The 26,623-nt window shown below is 50.3% G+C and overlaps 1 protein-coding gene across 3 annotated transcripts in view; it reads left to right on the top strand.

Annotated features, from left to right (window-relative positions):
• The window catches only part of LRCH4 (leucine rich repeats and calponin homology domain containing 4), a 39,566-nt gene extending 15,248 nt beyond the window's left edge, over window positions 1-24,318 (top strand). Inside the window, exons 2-20 of one of the 3 annotated variants that reach the window (XR_012691119.1) lie at window positions 2,577-2,721; window positions 2,790-2,916; window positions 3,140-3,245; window positions 3,400-3,536; window positions 3,906-4,024; window positions 4,982-5,078; window positions 6,219-6,306; window positions 8,375-8,472; window positions 8,560-8,621; window positions 9,904-10,062; window positions 14,197-14,253; window positions 15,005-15,041; window positions 15,407-15,458; window positions 15,538-15,612; window positions 16,107-16,204; window positions 16,296-16,433; window positions 16,510-16,587; window positions 20,672-22,191; window positions 23,685-24,318. Coding sequence is in view for 2 of the 3 variants with exons in the window: in XM_075206203.1 (XP_075062304.1) it covers window positions 2,577-2,721; window positions 2,790-2,916; window positions 3,140-3,245; window positions 3,400-3,536; window positions 3,906-4,024; window positions 4,982-5,078; window positions 6,219-6,306; window positions 8,375-8,472; window positions 8,560-8,621; window positions 9,904-10,062; window positions 14,197-14,253; window positions 15,005-15,041; window positions 15,407-15,458; window positions 15,538-15,612; window positions 16,107-16,204; window positions 16,296-16,433; window positions 16,510-16,587; window positions 20,672-20,884 (1,886 nt within the window). In the remaining variant the exon portion in view is untranslated. Of the gene's footprint in view, window positions 1-2,576; window positions 2,722-2,789; window positions 2,917-3,139; window positions 3,246-3,399; window positions 3,537-3,905; window positions 4,025-4,981; window positions 5,079-6,218; window positions 6,307-8,374; window positions 8,473-8,559; window positions 8,622-9,903; window positions 10,063-14,196; window positions 14,254-15,004; window positions 15,042-15,406; window positions 15,459-15,537; window positions 15,613-16,106; window positions 16,205-16,295; window positions 16,434-16,509; window positions 16,588-20,671 lie in introns of all 3 variants that reach the window. The other 2 variants (XM_075206203.1, XM_075206204.1) reach the window with 2 other exon arrangements.
• Window positions 24,319-26,623: the final 2,305 nt, after the last annotated feature.

Genomic DNA, 26,623 nt, shown 5'->3' with positions numbered 1-26,623 from the left:
TGTACGTTGTGTCACTGGCTGTGATCACGTCTCTCAGTGTGATGATTACATGACATCGCTGCTGTCCAGCACAGGTAGCTGTACGCTGTGTCACTGGCTGTGATCACGTCTCTCAGTGTGATGATTACATGACATCGCTGCTGTCCAGCACAGGTAGCTGTACGCTGTGTCACTGGCTGTGATCACGTCTCTCAGTGTGATGATTACATGACATCGCTGCTGTCCAGCACAGGTAGCTGTACGCTGTGTCACTGGCTGTGATCACGTATCTCAGTGTGATGATTACATGACATCGCTGCTGTCCAGCACAGGTAGCTGTACGTTGTGTCACTGGCTGTGATCACGTCTCTCAGTGTGATGATTACATGACATCGCTGCTGTCCAGCACAGGTAGCTGTACGCTGTGTCACTGGCTGTGATCACGTATCTCAGTGTGATGATTACATGACATCGCTGCTGTCCAGCACAGGTAGCTGTACGTTGTGTCACTGGCTGTGATCACGTATCTCAGTGTGATGATTACATGACATCGCTGCTGTCCAGCACAGGTAGCTGTACGTTGTGTCACTGGCTGTGATCACGTATCTCAGTGTGATGATTACATGACATCGCTGCTGTCCAGCACAGGTAGCTGTACGCTGTGTCACTGGCTGTGATCACGTCTCTCAGTGTGATGATTACATGACATCGCTGCTGTCCAGCACAGGTAGCTGTACGCTGTGTCACTGGCTGTGATCACGTCTCTCGGTGTGATGATTACATGACATCGCTGCTGTCCAGCACAGGTAGCTGTACGCTGTGTCACTGGCTGTGATCACGTCTCTCAGTGTGATGATTACATGACATCGCTGCTGTCCAGCACAGGTAGCTGTACGCTGTGTCACTGGCTGTGATCACGTATCTCAGTGTGATGATTACATGACATCGCTGCTGTCCAGCACAGGTAGCTGTACGTTGTGTCACTGGCTGTGATCACGTCTCTGTGTGATGATTACATGACATCGCTGCTGTCCAGGCTCCACCACACACACAGGACTAATGTTCTGTACATGTAAAGATTAGTTTTGGGGTCACAATGCTGTAACAGCCTCTGCCACTTGTACTGAATAAGCCCTTTCATGCTGAGAGCCTGGCATGGTGCCCAGACCAGCCACGACTGAGTCATGTGCCTGCCCTTGGGCATAGACGCGCCCTCTCTCTACCAACACCCAGGGTAAAAGCAACGACATGGGAGGAGGTGGTAGAAATACATGCTCGGGCTGATTGCCGTAGTGAGGGTTATATAATGGGAGAAAGGATACGGGTGTGGAGCCTCGGGGAAAAACTAGTTTTATATGTTTGTATATGTAGTAGTGTCATGGTGTAGTAGGGTCGGTACTGTGTGTATATGGCATGGTGTACTGGTGTCGGTACTGGGCTGTGTCTGTGGGTATATGCCATGCAGCAGTGGTAACTGTACTGGGCAGTGTGTATATAGCATGGAGCAGTGGTATCTATTGGGGTGTGTCTGTGTCTATATGGCATGGTGCAGTGTGTGTACTGGGCTGTGTTTTTATATGGCATTGGGCAGAGGCGTTTGTACTGGGCTGTGTGTGTGTATAAATGGCATGATGCAGGGGTGTCTGCATTGGGCTGTGTGTGTGTCTATATGGCATGGAGCAGTGGTGTCTGTATTGAGCTGTTTGTGTATATGGCATGGAGCAGTGATATCTGTAATGGGCAGTGTGCGTATATGGCAGTGATGGCTAACCTGTGACACTCCAGGTGTTGTGAAACTACAAGCCCTAGCATGATTTGCCAGTAGATAACTAGCTGATAGCTGGCACAGCATGCTGGTACTTGTAGTTATACTGGCAAAGCATGCTGGGGCTTGTAGTTTCACAACACCTGGAGTGTCACAGGTTAGCCATCACTGGTATATGGCATGGTGTAGTGGTATCTGTATTGGGGGGTGTGTGTATTAATGGCATGCAGCAGTGGTAACTGTACTGGGCAGTGTGTATATAGCATGGAGCAGTGGTATCTGTATTGGAGTGTGTGTATATGGGATGGTGCAGCGGTGTCTGTACTGGGCTGTGTGTATATGGAATGGAGCAGTGGTGTCTGTACTGGGCTGTGTGTATATGACATGGTGCAGTGGGTTCTGTACTGGGCTGTGTGTGTATATGGCATGGTGCAGTGGTGTCTGTACTGGGCTGTGTGTGAATATGGCATGGTGCAGTGGTGTCTGTACTGGGCTGTGTGTGTGTATATGACATGGTGCAGTGGGTTCTGTATTGGGCTGTGTGTATATGGCATGGGGCAGTCGTGTCTGTACTGGGCTGTGTGCGTATATGGCATGGTGGCGTGGTGTCTGTACTGGGTTGTGTGTCTATATGGCATGGTGCAATGGTGTGTGTGTATATGACATGGTGCAGTGGGTTCTGTACAGGGCTGTGAGTGTATATGGCATGGTGTAGTAGTGTCTGTACTGGGCTGTGTGAGTATATGGCATGGTGCAGCGGTGTCTGTACTGGGCTGTGTACAGGAAGGGGATACTGTCAGAACGTGTGATACAGTATTCTTCCTCCATTCAGATTTATCCCGGAATCGGTTCTCTGAGGTCCCCGGTGAGGTGTGTCAGCTGGTGTCCCTGGAGTCCCTGAACCTCTATCACAACTGTCTGCGCTCTCTGCCTCCATCCTTCTCCAACCTCCAGGTCCTGACCTACCTGAACATAAGGTGAGCGGTAGCCTGGATGTTGCTCTCTGCACCATACCAGTAACTAAACACTGTCTTCTCCTCCGCAGCCGGAATCTCCTCACCACCCTGCCCCTGTACCTCTGCCGTCTCCCCCTCACCGTCCTCATCGCCAGCAACAACAAGCTGATCTCCCTCCCGGAGGAGGTGGGCGCCATGAGCAGTCTGCGGCAGCTGGTGAGTGGCGCAGGGAGGGGTAAGCCGCGCCCGGGGGGGGGGGGGGGTCTGGGCGGAGATGAGGGGTTGTAGGACTGTATAATAGAACAGTCGCCCACTATGTATACTGACTGTCCTGTACCGCGCAGACCATGATCATAAATCCGGTAACTGCGGTATCAGGCAGCACACGGATGTGTGATATGTACATACATGTACTACAGGATCTCTCTCTCTCCCATAGGATGTCAGCTGTAATGAGATCCAGTCGCTGCCGCCACAGATGGGATCTCTGCAGTCGCTGCGAGAGTTAAATGTCCGCAGGAATCGGCTGACGTCTCTTCCAGACGGTATGAGCCGCCCGTTGTATGATCACAGTACAGCGTGTTGTATTAATGTGGGTGATCGTATTGTGCGGGTCATGCGTTATAAACCCTGATGTAAATGGGTCATCATACATTTACTTCCCATCATACGTGTTACATGTGTTCTCTCCACTCCCAGAGCTATCTGAGCTGCCGCTGACCCGCCTCGATTTCTCCTGTAACCATGTCGCCCGAATTCCTGTCTGTTACCGTCACCTGCGCCACCTTCAGACCGTCATATTGGACAATAATCCGCTGCAGTATCCTCCTGCACAGGTAGGTACCTAGTTTACTGTGTCACCCTGCAGGGGGAGGGGCAGACTCATAGCTCCCTTCTGATTGTGTCACCCTGCAGGGGGAGGGGCAGACTCATAGCTCCCTTCTGATTGTGTCACCCTGCAGGGGGAGGGGCAGACTCATAGCTCCCTTCTGATTGTGTCACCCTGCAGGGGGAGGGGCAGACTCATAGCTCCCTTCTGATTGTGTCACCCTGCAGGGGGAGGGGCAGACTCATAGCTCCCTTCTGATTGTGTCACCCTGCAGGGGGAGGGGCAGACTCATAGCTCGCCTTGCAGCAGGCTTTGCGGTGAATGTTGCCCTGTAGTGGGAGGGGCAGACTAAATGTTGTTTTCTTTTATTGTGTAGATATGTCTCAAAGGGAAAGTTCACATATTTAAATACCTGAATATAGAGGCTTGCAGTAAACCCGCATCAGACCTGGGAGATCTTGGAAAACTGAGCCGCCCCACAAGTTTCACTACGTGGTAGGTAACCGACCCTAGAAGCATTGTTATAGGAACGGCTGCAGCTTATTATATATAGTGGTGCTGTAACATGTCCTTCTGTTTCCCTCGCGCGCGCGCTCTCTCTGTTTCCCTTGCGCGCGCGCTCTCTCTGTTTCCCTTGCGCGCGCGCGCGCTCTCTCTGTTTCCCTCGCGCGCGCGCGCGCGCGCTCTCTCTGTTTCCCTCGCGCGCGCGCGCTCTCTCTCTGTTTCCCTCGCGCGCGCGCGCTCTCTCTCTGTTTCCCTCGCGCGCGCGCGCTCTCTCTCTGTTTCCCTCGCGCGCGCGCGCTCTCTCTCTGTTTCCCTCGCGCGCGCGCGCTCTCTCTCTGTTTCCCTCGCGCGCGCGCGCGCTCTCTCTCTGTTTCCCTCGCGCGCGCGCGCTCTCTCTCTGTTTCCCGCGCGCGCTCTCTCTCTGTTTCCCTCGCGCGCGCGCGCTCTCTCTCTCTGTTTCCCTCGCGCGCGCGCGCTCTCTCTCTCTGTTTCCCTCGCGCGCGCTCTCTGTTTCCCTCGCGCGCGCTCTCTGTTTCCCTCGCGCGCGCTCTCTGTTTCCCTCGCGCGCGCGCTCTCTGTTTCCCTCGCGCGCGCGCAGCGCGCGCGCTCTCTCTCTGTTTCCCGCGCGCGCTCTCTCTCTGTTTCCCGCGCGCGCGCGCTCTCTCTGTTTCCCGCGCGCGCGCGCTCTCTCTCTGTTTCCCGCGCGCGCTCTCTGTTTCCCGCGCGCGCGCGCGCGCTCTCTGTTTCCCTCGCGCGCGCGCTCTCTGTGGTAGGTTTAGTCCTCTGGAGGCGGGGCTTACTGGGAAAGGATTTGTAACTGTATCTTTGTGTTTTATGTATATGTTATATGTAACTCGTCCGTGTATGAGGATTGTAGAGGGTGTATGTATGTATGAGGGGGGTGGTTCTTGTGTTCTGGGGGTGTGACCGTGTCTCTTCTCCCACCAGCCTCACTGATGATATGTTCTCCTCTCGGCCGTACGGGGGCCTGGATTCTGGCTTTAATAGCGTGGACAGTGGCAGCAAGCGGTGGTCCGGCAATGAGGTATGTATGACAGCGAGCGCTCAGACGTATACTGCTCGTGTCACAGGATCTGTGGGCCGTTCCCTGAGCTCTGACACAGCCTGGAAGCAATCGGGGATTTGTGGGTAGACTGAGTGTGGCTGTGTTGGGTTATGCCTTTCTTACAGGAATATCCACAGGACATATACACCAGGATGTTAGAGTGTGGTCCTGATGGTGTCCAGCGCGGCGTAACGCGACCCTCGGCGGTGTCCAGCGCGGCGTAACGCGACCCTCGGCGGTGTCCAGCGCTGCGTAACGCGACCCTCGGCGGTGTCCAGCGCTGCGTAACGCGACCCTCGGCGGTGTCCAGCGCTGCGTAACGCGACCCTCGGCGGTGTCCAGCGCGGCGTAACGCGACCCTCGGCGGTGTCCAGCGCGGCGTAACGCGACCCTCTGCGTTGACCAGCGCGGCGTAACGCGACCCTCGGCGGTGTCCAGCGCGGCGTAACGCGACCCTCGGCGGTGTCCAGCGCGGCGTAACGCGACCCTCGGCGGTGTCCAGCGCGGCGTAACGCGACCCTCGGCGGTGTCCAGCGCGGCGTAACGCGACCCTCGGCGGTGTCCAGCGCGGCGTAACGCGACCCTCGGCGGTGTCCAGCGCGGCGTAACGCGACCCTCGGCGGTGTCCAGCGCGGCGTAACACGACCCTCGGCGGTGTCCAGCGCGGCGTAACGCGACCCTCGGCGGTGTCCAGCGCGGCGTAACGCGACCCTCGGCCGTGTCCAGCAAGGGGTATATACATCTAGCAGTGGTAACACAATAGGTATGCCCAGCGAGGCAATATGCCCGGTAGTGCCCAGCGGGGGTAATATGCCCGGTAGTGCCCAGCAGGGGTAATATGCCCGGTAGTGCCCAGCAGGGGTAATATGCCCGGTAGTGCCCAGCAGGGGTAATATGCCCGGTAGTGCCCAGCAGGGGTAATATGCCCGGTAATGCCCCGTCTCCCTCCTCCTCCTCCCCTGTCCTGGGCTTCCAACATCACTGTGCTGCTCCCCTGACACGTCAGTGGTGTATGTGACTAAATGTAAAACAGATTTACTGTACTATGAAATGTGTATTTCTCCCAGATGTTGTGCTGCACACGTGTGACGTGACCACTCACAGCTGTGTATCTCTCAGTCTGCAGATGAGCACTCGGACCTCTTCTTTCGGGTCACCAATCTGGGCAGAGACACCCGGCCGTTCAAAGAGAAGCTCAACGGGGGCGGTAAGTGACCAGTCAGAGCGTTATTACACTGCCGGCCTCTCCCTCTGCTGCATTATACTAATATGTCTTATACACCGTCCTCTCCCTCTGCTTCATTATACTAATATGTCTTATACACCGTCCTCTCCCTCTGCTGCATTATACTAATATGTCTTATACACCGTCCTCTGCTGCATTATACTAATATGTCTTATACACAGTCCTCTCCCTCTGCTGCGTTATATTATAATATGTCTTCTACACCGTCCTCTCCCTCTGCTGCATTATACTAATATGTCTTATACACAGTCCTCTCCCTCTGCTGCATTATACTAATATGTCTTATACACAGTCCTCTCCCTCTGCTGCATTATACTAATATGTCTTATACACAGTCCTCTCCCTCTGCTGCATTATACTAATATGTCTTCTACACCGTCCTCTCCCTCTGCTGCATTATACTAATATGTCTTATACACAGTCCTCTCCCTCTGCTGCATTATACTAATATGTCTTATACACAGTCCTCTCCCTCTGCTGCATTATACTATAATATGTCTTATACACCGTCCTCTCCCTCTGCTGCATTATACTAATATGTCTTATACACAGTCCTCTCCCTCTGCTGCATTATACTATAATATGTCTTATACACCGTCCTCTCCCTCTGCTGCACTATACGAATGTCTTATACACCGTCCTCTCCCTCTGCTGCACTATACGAATGTCTTATACACCGTCCTCTCCCTCTGCTGCATTATACTAATATGTCTTCTACACCGACGTCTGCCGCATTATACTAATATGTCTTATACACCGTCCTCTCCCTCTGCTGCATTATACTAATATGTCTTATACACCGTCCTCTCCCTCTGCTGCATTATACTATAATATGTTTTATACACAGTCCTCTCCCTCTGCTGCATTATACTATAATATGTCTTATACACAGTCCTCTCCCTCTGCTGCATTATACTATAATATGTCTTATACACAGTCCTCTCCCTCTGCTGCATTATACTATAATATGTCTTATACACAGTGCTCTCCCTCTGCTGCATTATACTATAATATGTCTTATACACCGTCCTCTCCCTCTGCTTCATTATACTATAATATGTCTTATACACAGTGCTCTCCCTCTGCTGCATTATACTAATATGTCTTATACACCGTCCTCTGCTGCATTATACTAATATGTCTTCTACACCGACGTCTGCCGCATTATACTAATATGTCTTATACACCGTCCTCTCCCTCTGCTGCATTATACTATAATATGTCTTATACACAGTCCTCTCCCTCTGCTGCATTATACTATAATATGTCTTATACACAGTCCTCTCCCTCTGCTGCATTATACTATAATATGTCTTATACACAGTCCTCTCCCTCTGCTGCATTATACTATAATATGTCTTATACACAGTCCTCTCCCTCTGCTGCATTATACTATAATATGTCTTATACACAGTGCTCTCCCTCTGCTGCATTATACTATAATATGTGTTATACACAGTCCTCTCCCTCTGCCGCATTATACTATAATATGTCTTATACACAGTCCTCTCCCTCTGCTTCATTATACTATAATATGTCTTATACACAGTGCTCTCCCTCTGCTGCATTATACTAATATGTCTTATACACCGTCCTCTGCTGCATTATACTAATATGTCTTCTACACCGTCCTCTCCCTCTGCTGCATTATACTAATATGTCTTATACACAGTCCTCTCCCTCTGCCGCATTATACTAATATGTCTTATACACCGTCCTCTCCCTCTGCTGCATTATACTAATATGTCTTATACACAGTCCTCTCCCTCTGCCGCATTATACTATAATATGTCTTATACACAGTCCTCTCCCTCTGCCGCATTATACTAATATGTCTTATACACCGTCCTCTCCCTCTGCCGCATTATACTAATATGTCTTATACACCGTCCTCTCCCTCTGCTGCATTATACTAATATGTCTTATACACAGTCCTCTCCCTCTGCTGCATTATACTAATATGTCTTATACACAGTCTCCTACTGGATCCGGTTCTGCTATAATTCCCCGGTATCTCTGTCTCTCTCAGACGCAGACGCTGAGCACACAGACTTCATAGACAGCACAAACGAGGAAGATGAAGATGCGAAATCTGACACCGGCCTTCAGATGGTCGTAACTCCACAAGTAATAGGCCGCTGTATACTGACCAATCACTCGTAGGACTCCTGTTGTCTGTACATTATACAAATCATACGTCTTTTTTTATCTCAGGATAAGCGGAAACCTGACTTACACTCCACACCGAGAACCGAGGACCGGACTCTGGTTTGTGGGTAAGTGTCTCCCGAGTGTTTGATTCTATCTGAGGCTAGTGGCGTGAGGAGAGAAGGGATGGTAAGCCTGTACCTTCACAGCTGGGGGACAGAGGGCGCCAGTGAGCAGCAGAGGGGGTAGAACGGAGGGCAGAGGACAGGACAGCATTGTGTCCTGTGTGACCCCGTTCTCCAGTCACCTCACCGGAGCTGCAGTTCATTCATCGTCCTCTTTATCACCACGTCTGCAGTCCAACAAGTCTCATCAGCTGCCCATCCACAGAGGACGAGCGTGGTCTGCCCTCTAACCTACCTCCGCCCACCCCAGTGTCTTTCCACCGACTTCCTGTAACTCTCTGGTCACGTGTTGAGGTTGAAGAGCAGTTCAGGGTTGGACAGCTCCATGGTCAGTGGGCGAGTCTGTTGGGATTATAATTAGGCTGAGACTTGGGCACAGTGCGGTCCATCTATGTAAGCGGGCCAGGAAGGACATTGAGAAGGGTTTTCTGTTGACATGTTTACCTTTAAGAGGCGTGCTTCAAGGACTATGTGAGAGTGTAGGGAGCCTGAGACCCTGGGCAACTGGCCGAGGGGGATCTCTGTCTGCCGCAGATGGCAGTGAGCATGTTATATATTCAGTTTATTAGGAGTACTTGGGGTCAGTTTGGAAAAGGTACGATGAGGCATGTAGGCCACAAGGTCAAAGCCCAATCACCTTTTTGGGGAGTGTGGTTGGTTGAGAGCTCAGGGCAGTACTGCAGAGGGCAAAGGGTGTAACACTGAGGCCGGGCCCATAGAGGTAAGAAAATCTTTAATGCTGGGCATTCAACGACACAATGCTCTGGCTATCAGTGCGTTACGCCATTCCGATAAAGGGTGCGTAAAGAGGACGGCAGCCGGCATCCATGCTACTCGGAGCAAGTGTTCTACCAAGGGCACCGGGCCAGGATACTGGTATCCGAAGTGAATGGAGCCAAGTAGCTGCATCAGCCCTTATATCGAGCCCCCATGAACAGTTTGTCACTGTTTCCCCTCAGCCTAGATCTCAGGAAGTTCATACTCCGGGGCGTCCATTAACAACGCACTGAAAGGAGGTACCGTTCTGTCCAGTGTCAGTCATATGATAAACAGGGTAATGAGAATGTTACAGGTCCTGCAGGAAAGGGTAATAACGACCTAACTGCAGAGGTTAGTCAGGGATTGGTGTCTCTTTATTTAGATCACTCACGGTGCTGACATTGTCCAGGTGACTCTGAGTATTGTGCGTTACATAGAACACATGGCGTTTACTTTTTACTTACAGGCCGGGGCCCTCTCCCCCATCTCCGTGCACGCGGCCAGACCACCCCACTGAAGAGAGGCGCAGGCCGGAGACCCTGCTTATCTGGAGGGAAAGAGAGCGGCAGCAGCTTCAGCAGAGACAGGAGAACCTGCGGAGGCCGTCTGTGGATAGGAAGGACAGGTGAGACCGAGTGACTCTTCTGTGTCCATCTCCTGTGCATCTGTGTGTCTGCAGGCTTCAAGTGAGCAGGAATAGAACAGCCTGTAGCCAATCAGATCATCATAATGTTCCCAGCAGTACAGAGTATATCAGGAGATCCCACGGACTGAGAGCTATATAGTGGAAGGAGCAGGGTCCCCAGCAGCACAGAGTATATCAGGAGTTCCCACAGACTGAGAGCTATATAGTGGAAGGAGCAGGGTCCCCAGCAGCACAGAATATATCAGGAGTTCCCACAGACTGAGAGCTATATAGTGGAAGGAGCAGGGTCCCCAGCAGCACAGAATATATCAGGAGTTCCCACAGACTGAGAGTTATATAGTGGAAGGAGCAGGGTCCCCAGCAGCACAGAATATATCAGGAGTTCCCACAGACTGAGAGCTATATAGTGGAAGGAGCAGGGTCCCCAGCAGCACAGAATATATCAGGAGTTCCCACAGACTGAGAGTTATATAGTGGAAGGAGCAGGGTCCCCAGCAGCACAGAATATATCAGGAGTTCCCACAGACTGAGAGTTATATAGTGGAAGGAGTAGGGTCCCCAGCAGCACAGAGTATATCAGGAGTTCCCACAGACAGAGAGTTATATAGTGGAAGGAGCAGGGTCCCCAGCAGCACAGAGTATATCAGGAGCTCCCACGGACTGAGAGCTATATAGTGGAAGGAGCAGGGTCCCCAGCAGCACAGAGTATATCAGGAGTTCCCACAGACTGAGAGTTATATAGTGGAAGGAGCAGGGTCCCCAGCAGCACAGAATATATCAGGAGTTCCCACAGACTGAGAGTTATATAGTGGAAGGAGCAGGGTCCCCAGCAGCACAGAGTATATCAGGAGATCCCACGGACTGAGAGTTATATAGTGGAAGGAGCAGGGTCCCCAGCAGCACAGAGTATATCAGGAGATCCCACGGACTGAGAGTTATATAGTGGAAGGAGCAGGGTCCCCAGCAGCACAGAGTATATCAGGAGTTCCCACAGACTGAGAGTTATATAGTGGAAGGAGCAGGGTCCCCAGCAGCACAGAGTATATCAGGAGATCCCACAGACTGAGCGCTATATAGTGGAAGGAGCAGGGTTCCCAGCAGTACAGAGTATATCAGGAGATCCCACAGACTGAGAGTTATATAGTGGAAGGAGCAGGGTCCCCAGCAGCACAGAGTATATCAGAAGTTCCCACAGACTGAGAGTTATATAGTGGAAGGAGCAGGGTCCCCAGCAGGGCAGAGTATATCAGGAGATCCCACGGACTGAGAGTTATATAGTGGAAGGAGCAGGGTCCCCAGCAGCACAGAGTATATCAGGAGTTCCCACAGACTGAGAGTTATATAGTGGAAGGAGCAGGGTCCCCAGCAGCACAGAGTAGATCAGGAGTTCCCACAGACTGAGAGTTATATAGTGGAAGGAGCAGGGTCCCCAGCAGCACAGAGTAGATCAGGAGTTCCCACAGACTGAGAGTTATATAGTGGAAGGAGCAGGGTCCCCAGCAGCACAGAGTATATCAGGAGTTCCCACGGACTGAGAGTTATATAGTGGAAGGAGCAGGGTCCCCAGCAGCACAGAGTATATCAGGAGCTCCCACAGACTGAGAGCTATATAGTGGAAGGAGCAGGGTCCCCAGCAGCACAGAGTATATCAGGAGTTCCCACGGACTGAGAGTTATATAGTGGAAGGAGCAGGGTCCCCAGCAGCACAGAGTATATCAGAAGTTCCCACAGACTGAGAGTTATATAGTGGAAGGAGCAGGGTCCCCAGCAGCACAGAGTATATCAGGAGTTCCCACGGACTGAGAGTTATATAGTGGAAGGAGCAGGGTCCCCAGCAGCACAGAGTATATCAGAAGTTCCCACAGACTGAGAGTTATATAGTGGAAGGAGCAGGGTCCCCAGCAGCACATAGTATATCAGGAGTTCCCACAGACTGAGAGTTATATAGTGGAAGGAGCAGGGTCCCCAGCAGCACATAGTATATCAGGAGTTCCCACAGACTGAGAGTTATATAGTGGAAGGAGCAGGGTCCCCAGCAGCACAGAGTATATCAGGAGATCCCACAGACTGAGAGTTATATAGTGGAAGGAGCAGGGTCCCCAGCAGCACAGAGTATATCAGGAGATCCCACGGACTGAGAGTTATATAGTGGAAGGAGCAGGGTCCCCAGCAGCACAGAGTATATCAGGAGATGAGTGATGTATTAGTGAGGACAGGGGTGCATGTGACAGGGGCAGTGACATGATGTGAGGAGGGGAATGGAGGCAGCAGGAAGCCACAGACTGAGAGTTATATAGTGGAAGGAGCAGGGTCCCCAGCAGCACAGAATATATCAGGAGTTCCCACAGACTGAGAGTTATATAGTGGAAGGAGCAGGGTCCCCAGCAGCACAGAGTATATCAGGAGATCCCACAGACTGAGAGTTATATAGTGGAAGGAGCAGGGTCCCCAGCAGCACAGAGTATATCAGGAGATCCCACAGACTGAGAGTTATATAGTGGAAGGAGCAGGGTCCCCAGCAGCACAGAGTATATCAGGAGCTCCCACAGACTGAGAGTTATATAGTGGAAGGAGCAGGGTCCCCAGCAGCACAGAGTATATCAGGAGATCCCACAGACTGAGAGTTATATAGTGGAAGGAGCAGGGTCCCCAGCAGCACAGAGTATATCAGGAGTTCCCACAGACTGAGAGTTATATAGTGGAAGGAGCAGGGTCCCCAGCAGCACAGAGTATATCAGGAGTTCCCACAGACTGAGAGTTATATAGTGGAAGGAGCAGGGTCCCCAGCAGCACAGAGTATATCAGGAGTTCCCACAGACTGAGAGTTATATAGTGGAAGGAGCAGGGTCCCCAGCAGCGCAGAGTATATCAGGAGCTCCCACAGACTGAGAGTTATGTAGTGGAAGGAGCAGGGTCCCCAGCAGCACAGAGTATATCAGGAGTTCCCACAGACAGAGCTATATAGTGGAAGGAGCAGGGTCCCCAGCAGCACAGAGTATATCAGGAGCTCCCACAGACTGAGAGTTATATAGTGGAAGGAGCAGGGTCCCCAGCAGCGCAGAGTATATCAGGAGCTCCCACAGACTGAGAGTTATATAGTGGAAGGAGCAGGGTCCCCAGCAGCGCAGAGTATATCAGGAGCTCCCACAGACTGAGAGTTATATAGTGGAAGGAGCAGGGTCCCCAGCAGCACAGAGTATATCAGGAGCTCCCACAGACTGAGAGTTATATAGTGGAAGGAGCAGGGTCCCCAGCAGCACAGAGTATATCAGGAGCTCCCACAGACTGAGAGTTATATAGTGGAAGGAGCAGGGTCCCCAGCAGCGCAGAGTATATCAGGAGCTCCCACAGACTGAGAGTTATATAGTGGAAGGAGCAGGGTCCCCAGCAGCACAGAGTATATCAGGAGCTCCCACAGACTGAGAGTTATATAGTGGAAGGAGCAGGGTCCCCAGCAGCACAGAGTATATCAGGAGATCCCACAGACTGAGAGTTATATAGTGGAAGGAGCAGGGTCCCCAGCAGCACAGAGTATATCAGGAGATCCCACAGACTGAGAGTTATATAGTGGAAGGAGCAGGGTCCCCAGCAGCACAGAGTATATCAGGAGATCCCACAGACTGAGAGTTATATAGTGGAAGGAGCAGGGTCCCCAGCAGCACAGAGTATATCAGGAGATCCCACAGACTGAGAGTTATATAGTGGAAGGAGCAGGGTCCCCAGCAGGGCAGTGTATATCAGGAGTTCCCACAGACTGAGAGTTATATAGTGGAAGGAGCAGGGTCCCCAGCAGCACAGAGTATATCAGGAGATCCCACGGACTGAGAGTTATATAGTGGAAGGAGCAGGGTCCCCAGCAGCACAGAGTATATCAGGAGATCCCACGGACTGAGAGTTATATAGTGGAAGGAGCAGGGTCCCCAGCAGGGCAGTGTACTGATGTCAGCTCCTGTCACACTAATACAGAAAGCATGTGGTGTATAACATTCCCCTACATGACACGTTTTTCATGCATCCAACTTGTCCATCTAATAAATGGGTTTTCGTATCTTTAGTGACAGTGTCCAGTGATGGATCATATCTAATGTCTCTTTGGTACAATTATATTTGCAGCCTGCAGAAAGCCCCTTCTTACATGTGTCCGAGCCAGAGTCCCAGTGAAATGGTGAAGTAAGTATTCACTGGCGGGGGTTAGTGGATGTCACAGACAGAGCTGACCTTGCACTCTTTACAGAGTGTGTGCTTAGCGGAAGGGGAGAGTCTACCTAAACTGTCTGTTAGAGGATCGCTCATTCTGTCTGCTATTGTTATTTTGTAATTATTTAGGGTACTTGCAATAGGACTTCTCATGTTCCATATTCCCAGTCTGCCATCAGAACAGGCAGCGGACCTATCTCATGTAGTTAGTTCTTCCAGTAAGATGTGGTAACCAGTAAAGTGATCTTAATTACACAGAATTAGATTTCTGTGTGGTATTGAAGGTTCCCACAGACGGTATATTTACGCCTTGATCCTGGAAGACTATTGGGAAAGGTTTACTGGAAAAATCTATGATCTGGAAATACAAATAGGGCCCGAGTCATTAATGGTAATAAGGGGGGAAAAAGGAGTAAATGTTCTCCGGGACAAACCATGTCACAATACAAGGGGTGCAAATTAGTTCATTATATTGCACATAAATTAATTACTGGTTCTTTTTTCATGTAGCACACAGATACTTGATGCTTTATTTTTACACTGAAAGTTAAAGTTTATCACGTTCTACCCCAACTATAAATCTGTCCCCACATTTTAAATTTACATCCCCCTCCAATGTAACATGGTTTATCCCCAGGTGCAGAGTTGCTCCTTCTTTATGCTTTGCTCTCCTTAATAGCTCAGATCCATTGTGTTTAATGTGTGGTTTTTTTTCTCCACCTAGTGGTTCTTCTGATAACTGCGCCAAAGTCCGGAATCAGGTAACTTCATAGAAACGGATAATGTGTGTCGTGTTGTGTGACGTAGGCACAGTCTTGGCATTAGGGGTAACCAATGGGACAGGATGTAGATGATCAGAGTGTCTGTCTGGTCCCATAGGGAACTTCATAGATAGGACATTGTAGGCAGAACCTATCTCAAAGTGAAAGTATTCTGTGGATACAATGCCCTATTCCTCTCCTGCATCCCTGTATCCGCTACTTTCCCTCCCTCTCGTCTCCTGCCCCGCACCCCCAGTCCTCTCTCTGGTCAGTGTCATAGTATGAAGACATCCATCTGTATTGTCATTGGTTTGTGAAGCATTGTGATGCTTTGTGTAATATCTTACTCTTTCATTTATGTGTAGGGAAGTCAGACCAACGTACCGACCCCAGTCCAGCCTACCTTGCTGCCCACAGGTCTGTTGTTTAGTGTCTCTGATAGTAGGAGTCGGTGTTTTACCTGTGTGTATCTGACTGTCTCCATCTGTCCTTCCAGACCCAGCTCCGACCCACAAACCCAACAGTTTCCTGTTTCGATCTTTCTCCCGAGGCGCTGTCCGAACCACTGCAGGTGACTGTCCTCTCTGCCATTATCACACCCCGTCGCTGCTGTTCAAGCTCACCCCCCTCCCGCAGCTGCCTCTACCACCAAGCCCGTCCCCCTCCCTCAGCTGCTCGTGCCGCCGCCCCCGCTCCCGCAGCTGCCCCTACCTCCAAGCCCGCCCCCCTCTCGCATCTGCCCTTGTCGCTTCCCCCATTCAGTAGCTGCCCCTGCCTCCAAGCCCGCCCCCCTCTCGCATCTGCTCTTGTCGCCGCCCCCATTCAGTAGCTGCCCCTGCCTCCAAGCCCTCCCCCCTCTCGCTTCTGCCCTTGCTGCCGCCCCCCTCTCGCATCTGCCCTTGCCTCCGCTCCCCTTCAGCAGCTGCCCGTGCCGACAATCCTGGGCCTTTCCCATGTCACTGCCGTTCCAGCTTCCCGCCCATCCCAACCTCATACAACTGCCCTGTCACCATCCTGTCTGACTGCCATGTTACGTGTGTTGCAGTGTCCATGTTTATTCCACAGGCTCGGAGCAGGGCTCAGCAGAGCAGTGTAGTCCGGTGCGATTACGAAGTCCTCGGCCTCCACCCGATGAGAAGGCCGTACTGGCACAACTCCGCAAGGTACACAGCGCCTCCGCTTACTCAGACAGTGGACGGGGGGCGGCTGTCTGTTACCTACAGGTGATTTGATTTATTACGGTTGTCCTTTCAGGACATTGAATGCCGTCTGAACGTCACCTTGGAGGAGCCTCTCTGCGAGTGTCTGGCTAATGGCGTCACCTTGTGCCAGCTGCTGAACCAGCTGCGGCCTCGCTCCATCCCATTCATCGATGTGCCTTCACCTGCTGTGGTACGGTGACTGATATCGTGACACCACAGAGATGGCGGTCTGTTCTCCCTGCTTATATCACGTTGTTTTCTTACAGCCAAAGCTTAACCCTGTTAAGTGCAGAAAGAATGTGGACAGCTTCCTGGATGCCTGCCGGAGGCTGGGGGTCCCTGAGGTAACTATAGTACTGTCTATTATGTATTAGTGGTGTACGGGGACTGCCTGTTCTGTACCAGGCTATTAATGGTGTATGGGGACTGCCTGTTCTGTACCTGGCTATTAATGGTGTACGGGGACTGCCTGTTCTGTACCTGGCTATTAATGGTGTACGGGGACTGCCTGTTCTGTACCAGGCTATTAATGGTGTACGGGGACTGCCTGTTCTGTACCTGGCTATTAATGGTGTATGGGGACTGCCTGTTCTGTACCTGGCTATTAATGGTGTACGGGGACTGCCTGTTCTGTACCAGGCTATTAGTGGTGTACGGGGACTGCCTGTTCTGTACCAGGCTATTAATGGTGTACGGGGACTGCCTGTTCTGTACCTGGCTATTAATGGTGTACGGGGACTGCCTGTTCTGTACCAGGCTATTAATGGTGTACGGGGACTGCCTGTTCTGTACCAGGCTATTAATGGTGTACGGGGACTGCCTGTTCTGTACCTGGCTATTAATGATGTACGGGGACTGCCTGTTCTGTACCTGGCTATTAATGGTGTACGGGGACTGCCTGTTCTGTACCAGGCTATTAATGGTGTACGGGGACTGCCTGTTCTGTACCTGGCTATTAATGGTGTACGGGGACTGCCTGTTCTGTACCTGGCTATTAATGGTGTACGGGGACTGCCTGTTCTGTACCAGGCTATTAATGGTGTACGGGGACTTCCTGTTCTGTACCAGGCTATTAATGGTGTACGGGGACTGCCTGTTCTGTACCTGGCTATTAATGGTGTACGGGGACTGCCTGTTCTGTACCTGGCTATTAATGGTGTACGGGGACTGCCTGTTCTGTACCAGGCTATTAATGGTGTACGGGGACTGCCTGTTCTGTACCAGGCTATTAATGGTGTACGGGGACTGCCTGTTCTGTACCAGGCTATTAATGGTGTACTGGGACTGCCTGTTCTGTACCAGGCTATTAATGGTGTACGGGGACTGCCTGTTTTGTACCAGGCTATTAATGGTGTACGGGGACTGCCTGTTCTGTACCAGGCTATTAATGGTGTATGGGTACTGTCTATTCTATACTGGGTACTGCAATTCTGAATCTGTTATGGGAACTATTGGTGTGAGAGTACTTCCTATTCCATCCCGGACTATTAATGGTGTACGGTGCTGCCTATTCTGTACCAGGCTATTAATGGTGTATGGCTACAGCCTGTTCCCTACCGGGCTATGAAGAGTGTGTGGGTACTGCCTATTTCGTCCCGGGCTATGAATGGTGTATGGGGACTGCCTATTCTGTACTGGTCTATTATTAGTATATGATACTGCCTAGTCTGTCCCGGGCTACTCTTGGTGTGTAGGTACTTCCTAGTCTGTCCCGGGCTACTCTTGGTGTGTGGGTACTACCTAGTCTGTCCCGGGCTATGAATGGTGTGTGGGTACTGCCTAGTCTGTCTGGGGCTACTTTTGGTGTGTGGGTACTACCTAGTCTCTCCGGGGCTATGAATGGTGTGTGGGTACTGCCTAGTCTGTCTAGAGTCCTCTTGGTGTGTGGGTACTGCCTAGTCTGTCCAGGGCTATGAATGGTGTGTGGGTACTGCCTAGTCTGTCCCGGGCTATGAATGGTGTGTGGGTACTGCCTAGTCTGTCTAGAGTCCTCTTGGTGTGTGGGTACTACCTAGTCTGTCCAGGGCTATGAATGGTGTGTGGGTACTGCCTAGTCTGTCCCGGGCTATGAATGGTGTGTGGGTACTGCCTAGTCTGTCCCGGGCTATGAATGGTGTGTGGGTACTGCCTAGTCTGTCCGGGGCTACTCTTGGGGTGTGGGTACTGCCTAGTGTGTCCCGGGCTATTAATGGGATGTGGGGACTGCCTAGTTTGTCCCGAGCTACGAATGGTGTGTGGGTACTGCCTAGTCTGTCCCAGGCTACGAATGGGGTGTGGGTACTGCCTAGTCTGTCCCAGGCTTCGAATGGTGTGTGGGTACTGCCTAGTCTGTCCCAGGCTACGAATGGGGTGTGGGTACTGCCTAGTCTGTCCCAGGCTACGAATGGGGTGTGGGTACTGCCTAGTCTGTCCCAGGCTACGAATGGGGTGTGGGTACTGCCTAGTCTGTCCCAGGCTACGAATGGTGTGTGGGTACTGCCTAGTCTGTCCCAGGCTACGAATGGTGTGTGGGTACTGCCTAGTCTGTCCCGGGCTATGAATGTTGTGTGGGTTCTACCTATTTTATACCGTCTCTCCGTATGCCCTGCTGTTTCTTGTTGATGAGGCTTTACATGGCTGTTTAGGTAAACCCAAGACATTGCCCATCAAGTTCAACTGTTAATCCTCAGAAAACCATAGCTGAACATTGAGGGGAACAATTCCTTTCTGTCTCCATCCCGACCAGCAGACAACAAATTATCTGTATCCATATATTATCATGTGGTGACTAAGCTCTGTCCAATCCTTTCTGTGTCTGCCAGGTCCTGTGGGAGAGCATGTCACATGTTACTGCTCTTACTGTAAAGAACCCTTTCAATTTCCTTGCTTTTAATTGCTGTGTGCGATTGTGTGTATTCTGAAGGGTCTTTACACAGAACAGATTGTCCTATTGATACTCGGCTTTGTCTGTATGATTGGCACTGTTTGTACAGGCTGGGTGTTTATATTGTGTCTCCAAGACAGTACTAATACCCAGGTGAGATGGTAACAGTGCAGGGATCACAGCTAGACAGTTCTGTAAAGACAGGTTTGTCTGGTAATGTGGAGGGCCACATTTGGACAAGTCCTGGCTGTCCGGCTCCCTGGACCTCTCCTATGACTACGTAGTGTATTGGTCCTCCATGGGCAGACTCGGCTCCCGTCTGAGGCTCGTCCTATTTACCAGGGAAGACAGCGAGGACTTGTCCAAACTGGGTCCAGATCAGTGGCCTCAGGATGGATCCCACAGGGCAGACACTGTTATGTAGATGCGTTCTGGGAAATGTGTATATTTGTTGCTGATGTGTGCTCTGCTAATGCTTCCATGTATTAACGGGTCTCTCGATTTGTTTGCTTTTTTGTTTTGTTTTTTTTCCCCTCCCAACATTTTTCCCATTACATCATTCTGCTTATTACATTTTCATATCCTCCTTTATCATGGCATATACTTTGTAACCTATAATCTATTATCCTGCGTGTCTCTCTCCTCTCTTCCCTCTTGCCTGTACCATTCTCTCTCTCTCTTCTCTCCTTCTCTCACTCCTATGCCCACCCCTCTCCATCTCACCATTGCATGCGGCTCCTTTCCTCTCCATCCCTGTCCCATGGCGCTCTCTCTCTCTCTCTCTCCTCCCCCCCCTCTCTCTCTCTCTCTCCTCCCCCCCCTCTCTCTCTCTCCTCCCCCCCCCCTCTCTCTCTCTCCTCCCCCCTCTCTCTCTCCTCTCCCCCCTCTCTCTCTCTCCTCTCCCCCCTCTCTCTCTCTCCTCCCCCCCCTCTCTCTCTCTCCTCCCCCCCCTCTCTCTCTCCTCCCCCCCCTCTCTCTCTCCTCCCCCCCCTCTCTCTCTCCTCCCCCCCCCTCTCTCTCTCCTCCCCCCCCTCTCTCTCTCCTCCCCCCCCCTCTCTCTCTCCTCCCCCCCCCTCTCTCTCTCCTCCCCCCCCCTCTCTCTCTCCTCCCCCCCCCCCTCTCTCTCTCCTCCCCCCCCTCTCTCTCTCTCCTCCCCCCCCCTCTCTCCCTCCTCTCCCCCCTCTCTCTCTCTCTCTCTCCCTCCTCCCCCCCCTCCCCCCCCTCTCTCTCTCCTCTCCCCCCTCCCCCCCCTCTCTCTCTCCTCTCCCCCCTCTCTCTCTCTCCCCCCTCTCTCCCCCCCCCCTCTCTCCCCCCCCCCTCTCTCTCTCTCTCTCCCTCCTCCCCCCCCTCCCCCCCCTCTCTCTCTCCTCTCCCCCCTCTCTCTCTCTCCCCCCTCTCTCTCTCTCCCCCCTCTCTCTCCCCCCTCTCTCTCTCTCTCTCTCTCTCCCTCCTTCTCTCCCTCCTATGCCCACCCCTCTCCATCTCACCATTGCATGCGGCTCCTTTCCTCTCCATCCCTGTCCCATGGCGCTCTCTCTCTCTCTCTTTCCCCCATTACTGTGCAGCACGATCTCTGCTCGGCCTGTGACATCCTGGGAGGTGAGCGTCCCCACGTCGTACAGAGGACGGTGTCCTCTCTCCTGCTGCTGTGTGCCTCCAGAGAAGCGACATGTTCTCCTTCCCTCCAGCTGCTCTATCAGCACCATGGCTTCCTACTGTTCTACGCTCTGCTAATGCTGACGCTTTATGTGGCCTACAACAAGCTCTCTCTCGCGTAGGGGGGGAGGGGGGGACTTTTCCACAACCCTCCGCCCGTGTCCCCCTACAGTACCGTCTGCCTCTATCACCGTACTCGCCTTGTACTCTGGACTTCTCACGTTCCTCGTCCCGTGAGACGGGTCATTTCTTCAAGCACTAAATCCAGCCCCGGTCTGTGACATGGATTCCTGCTTTACGTGCGGGTGGCTTGTGATCGGTTATTGGCTGTTCCACCTGTTACAGTGACCCCTGGTACGGAGGTCTTGGGGTGCACGTCTCTTAAATTCAGAGGAATGACCATAGAAATTACAGACCGCTACCCCTCAGCGAGATGTTAAGGAACCTGCAGATATTTCAGACTTGAACATGAAAGCCCCTGTAACAAAGCAGGTGGGGGTACAGAGGGGAATAGATTTAAGTGCTTACCCCCCCCCTCTGAGTCCTGCAAGAGGACAGGCCTCACACACAATGTATTATGCTTAGCACCATCTGCCTTATTGCAAAGACGAGCTGGATGCCTAAGTTCTTGGGAAGACCCAGATTCCCATTACTGAGAATGGCCCCTGCTTGTTGCCTTAGTATTTTCTGGTTGGTTCAGCTGCCTTAATCCTTCTCCCCGCTCCCTGTCTCTGTAGTATACAGAGCACTAGGATGAAGTGTTAGATGTAGTCTCTAGCAGTCTCGTTCTCGGCCTTCCATAAAGAGTACAGACCGCGAGCCTGTCCTTAATGCCTTTATATATAATGTTGTATATGGATCTGCCTTACATAGAGATGTACTAGTAATGATTCTAATATATTTTATAGGAATTAGTTTGTAATAAGCACTGCGCACCTCTAGTGCCTGAGAAATAGATGCCCATATGCAATGCACACTATATGAATATTTATATATACACTAGTTCGGGGAATACACTGATAACCACATGTTGCACTGTACAGTGATGATGACAATATGTAAGTTTTATTTATGATTAAACTCTGCTGTAAATGAATGTAGCGTCTTCCACGTGGTATGTGGTGGGAGGGTGTAGTGCGTTGTTTCTGCTGCAGCTGAGCCCAATTCTGGAGTCTTCCTCCATGAAAGGAACTTTACCCTCTATGTACGGATCTCCAGACATCTCCCACGCATCACAAGCAAAGGGTTGCATGGCTTCTATTCTCATGCCTGCTTTGTGCTCCTGGGTACCCTCATCCCATATATATATATATATATATATATATATATATATATATATATATATATATATATATATATATATCTCCCTCCCCTGTGTAGACGTTGGCACAGAACTGCAAAGAAGTGGATCTACACCAGAAGAAACGTGGTAGGTTGGGAAACAGAGTTTACAGAATTAGGAATGTCTGATTCCCATATGATGTGATTGCCGCTCTATAATGTGTATTCTACAACGTCAGTGCACTCTGAGATTGAGTCCTATGATCCGTAGCAGTAAGATCAGATGGTAAGCTGTAGACGCTGATCTGGGCCAGAACGTATGTTTCCTGACGTCCTGGAATTGCCACGAATACAGCTTATTTGGGGGCTTATAGTATCAAATAAGAAGGTTTCATCTGCCTTGTGCACAAATGTTTTTATATGTATCTAAAGGTATAAAGTTATTGATTAAACAACTAACAATCACCGTCCATATTAATGATCAGAGGATCCCACATTTCACCACCATGACAGTGAGTTTGAGCGCCATAGTCGTGTCTCTTCTCTTCATCCTTTTAGTATTTTTTTTGTCATTTGGAAATTTAACAGTCAGTATATTCATTAATTGTAGAGTATTTTCATATTACATGGGCCTATCTAGACCATGCAATAAACGTGACATTAGAGGCAGCCAGGGGACTGCTCGTCAATGACTGGAGAAAAAATATCTTAAACAGCCTAAATAAATCAAACAATGCTCAAAGTCCAAAGTAAAGGTGCAGTTTGTCCCAGAAGATTTTTTTGATCGAGGGTAAAGCCTTCTGTCAGACACAGGGTCCTAACGTAATATACCAGCTGCTTGCTGAGAGATTGTAAGAAGAATCCTGTTCTACAAGCTGTAATTAGATTTTGGGATCTGCCCTGACAGCATGTGTACAACAGGGCTCTAAGGTAAGTGAGGAGGGTATGACTAGGCCATTCTCTGACTTGCTTCAGATGATGCGTTCTGCTCTTAATGTGAATGATCACATCAGACAGGAGTCTGGCCAAATCTGTATGTTAAGGATTAGAGATGTCTAAGGAGAAAACGTAGTTGTACGATGTCCTTCGGTAGTGCCTCTTCCAACACTCTGCTAGAAGATCGTGAGTTTAGTCCCAAGTGTCAGAAGTCGAGGAATTGCTCTGGGTCAGTATGTACATTAGTATTAAATGACCAGGATCGACCAGACCCATGTGAGCCAGATAGGATCAGACTGCTGGGCCCAAATCTATAGATCTGTTTCAGTTGGGTCACCGATGTGGTTTCCAAATTGGACTTTGATCTGGTGCTTGGGCTCAGCAGGAAGATGGTCCCAAGTGTGGCCGGCTTTATGGAGGTCAAAAATGATGAGAAATGGTGTTAGATATACAAATTAAGTTTCTGTATATTGTGTAGTTGCACCAGGAATCTTATATAATTATCCCTCTCTATCTTTCACCATCTTGTTCTCCTTCTATGCTGATGTATTTCTGTATGCTTTTCACACCTCTTCATCCTCCGACACAATCGTCTTAACGTCTTCATCTCTACCCATCTGTGCTAACATCTGCTCTTCTCCATCATCTCCTCTGTCCATGTCTGCTAATCCCTTGCCCTCGCTGTTCTTCTCTATAACCTCCCAGGATGATGTATGTTCTCCCTATGACATTCTGGATTGTGATGGATTGGGTCGCTTGTTCGTCACCGTCCAGTCACTTCTCTATCGATGTACTTTGTCCCCCAAGCCATGACGTCTTCTACCCTCCACACTGGACAGAAACGAGCTCTCCCCAAAACCACCCGCCCTTCATCTCGTAAACAACTGGATCATTGTCTTTTACTGAGGATCCCAGAAGAAAAGGACAAGGCCAGAAATGTGAATTGCAGAAGTTTTTATGGCCTCCAACTTCTAGATGTTTTTAGAGTGAAACCAATTTCTTCAGTACATAGAGACTGCCAAGAACAACAGATCTCTCATCGAACCCGTCTTAAATCTCAGGGATTTCGGATCTATGGTTTTCAGACATTATGTAAAGAAAGAAATTGCTGATATACGAGTGACTTTGTACAGAAATGTCTGTCAGTTACTGATGTATCTTTGTTTTCACATCCACCCAAATCGATCCCAGTTTACTTGAGATAATGATGTCTGCTGTAGGGATTCTTCACCTGGGTGTATGGTACAAAAGCCCATTTTCTGCCTTTCCCCCATAATGTGATCCTCAATATGGTACAAACATCATGGATGTAAATAAAGTCATGCTTTGTCTGATACAATGTTATTATTTTTTTTCAAATGATGTGGTTTTATTAGCAATATAGACCCAATGTTCCTGCAATACATTACTTACTGGAGCAGAGTTGACTACAAATATTTAGAGATATGACAATAAATCCTGATTCTGGGTACTCAGTAAATTTCTTCCTGCTACCAGTGTAAGTAGTGACTGGGACACAATGTTTTAAGTTAAACCATATTGGAGGGTGATATGTTTCATTCCTCTAAACTTGAAATAACAAACCACTTACAGTGTGTGAAGGATCTGCCCAAAGTAAGTGTGGACAGAGGTAAGGAGCAGCGATGAGTAGACCTCCAACATGGCTACATGTAAGTGATAATAGAAGAGTTACAAGCAGTTTGTGTCAGGTTCAAACGCTTAGTGATACCTACAGGACCAGCTATAGGAAATCTAGCTCCAATAGTTCCCTCCATAGGCCTCTCTACCTGACCGGTCCCTCCATAGGCCTCTACCTGAGCGATCCCTCCAATGGCCTCTATCTGAGCAGTCCCTCCATAGGTCTGTCTACCTGAGCGGTCCTTCCATAGATCTCTCTTGGAAAGGTATCCCATCCATACGACTACCTGGATAGTCCCTACATAGGCCTTTCTACCTGAGCAGTCCCTACATATGCCTCTCTACCTGATCAGTTCCTTCATAGGTCTCTATCTGCTCCCTCCATAGGTCACTCTACTTGAGCTGGCCCTCCATAGGTCTCTCTGTAAGGGATCCATCCATACGACTTTACCTGAATAGTCCCTACATAGGCCTCTCTAACTGAGCAGTCCCTACATAGGCCTCTCTACCTGATCAGTCCCTCCATAGGTCTCTATCTGATCGGTCCCTCTATAGGTCTCTATCTGACCGCTCCCTCCATAGGTCTCTATCTGATCGGTCCCTCTATAGTTCTCTCTGTGTAAGGGATCCATCCATACGACTTTACCTGAATAGTCCCCACATAGGCCTCTCTACCTGAGCGATCCTTTCATAGGCATCTGTATGAGTGGTCCCTCCATAGCTCTATATCTGACCGCTCCCTCCATAGTGTTACGGCTAACGGTCTAATCATAAACCCGTAGAACCAGATGGAGAGGTCTGCACCTTTAGCAGCCGCCATTCCCGTAGAGTTCGTTATGCTCAGGTACTTGGATTACCCAAGGTCTTATACTCAAGGTAGTACAGGTGTATGAACATAGAGTAGTGGGATAAGCAATGTACCGGGATAAGCGTCTAGCATGGTCGGGAAACAAGCCGTGGTCTGGGTCCAAACCAGGCAACGTGGTCGGGGTCGTGCAAGATGTCAGGGCTGGCAGAAGACAGGGAGAATCCAGAACCGAAGCAAAAGGTCAGGGCAACAGGCAAACCAATCCAATAAATGAAGCCAAGGGTAACAGATACAAATAGAAACAGATACAATAAAGCACAGGAGCAGGCAAGCACACAGCACTGAGAACTATAACCAGCAGGGAGGCTAAGCCCTCCCTGCCTTATATACAGATACTGGCCAATGGGAGCAGGAATGTAATTAGCCACAGGGGCTGCTTCATAGATAGCACCTGAAACAATTACACACGCGCCCGGCTGCACCTAATGCCGGGACGCGATGCTACCTACTACAGCGTCAAGACAGTTGCCTAGGCAACGGCCGGGACGAGACCCAGACGTGACGTCCCGGTCGTCATAGCGACGGCCGGGATGCAGATGAGTGTCGCGGCGGCTGAGCACCGCCGCGGCTCAAAACAGTACCCCCCTTGAGCAGGGGTCAAGGAACACTGACATCCAGGTTTTCCAGGGAACTGTTTAAAGAATTCCTTGAGGAGTTTGTCAGCGTGCAGGCGTCTCCGAAGGACCCAAGAGCGTTCTTCTGAGCCATAGCCCTTCCAATGCACCACAAAATGGGTTTGTCCCTGAACTTTCTTGGAGTCGAGAATCTTCTCCACAATAAATTCATGAGAACCATGCAAGTTGACTGGTCAAGGTTTGGATTGTTCAGGAGTCTCAAACTTGGAGGACAAGACAACAGGTTTCAAGTCGGAACAATGAAACATATTAGGAATTCTCAAAGAAGGTAGAATCTTCAGCCTGAAGGCAACAGGGTTAACTTTTTTAACAAAAGAAAAAGGTCCAATGAACCTAGATCCCAATTTCTTGCAGGGCTGTTTGAGCTTAATATTGCTGGTGGAGAGTCAGACCTTGTCTCCTACTTTAAGAAAACAGTTCTTATGATGATGATCTGCAAAAAAATTTGATCGAAAGGAGGCCTGAAGCAAGGCAAAATGGACCTTCTTCCAAATAAGTCTGAA

The sequence above is a fragment of the Mixophyes fleayi genome, chromosome 4 (assembly GCF_038048845.1).
Source record: "Mixophyes fleayi isolate aMixFle1 chromosome 4, aMixFle1.hap1, whole genome shotgun sequence".
Lineage (NCBI taxonomy): Eukaryota > Metazoa > Chordata > Amphibia > Anura > Limnodynastidae > Mixophyes > Mixophyes fleayi.
Note: the sequence above shows the minus strand (reverse complement) of the source record. Positions and strands in the feature narration are given on the sequence as shown.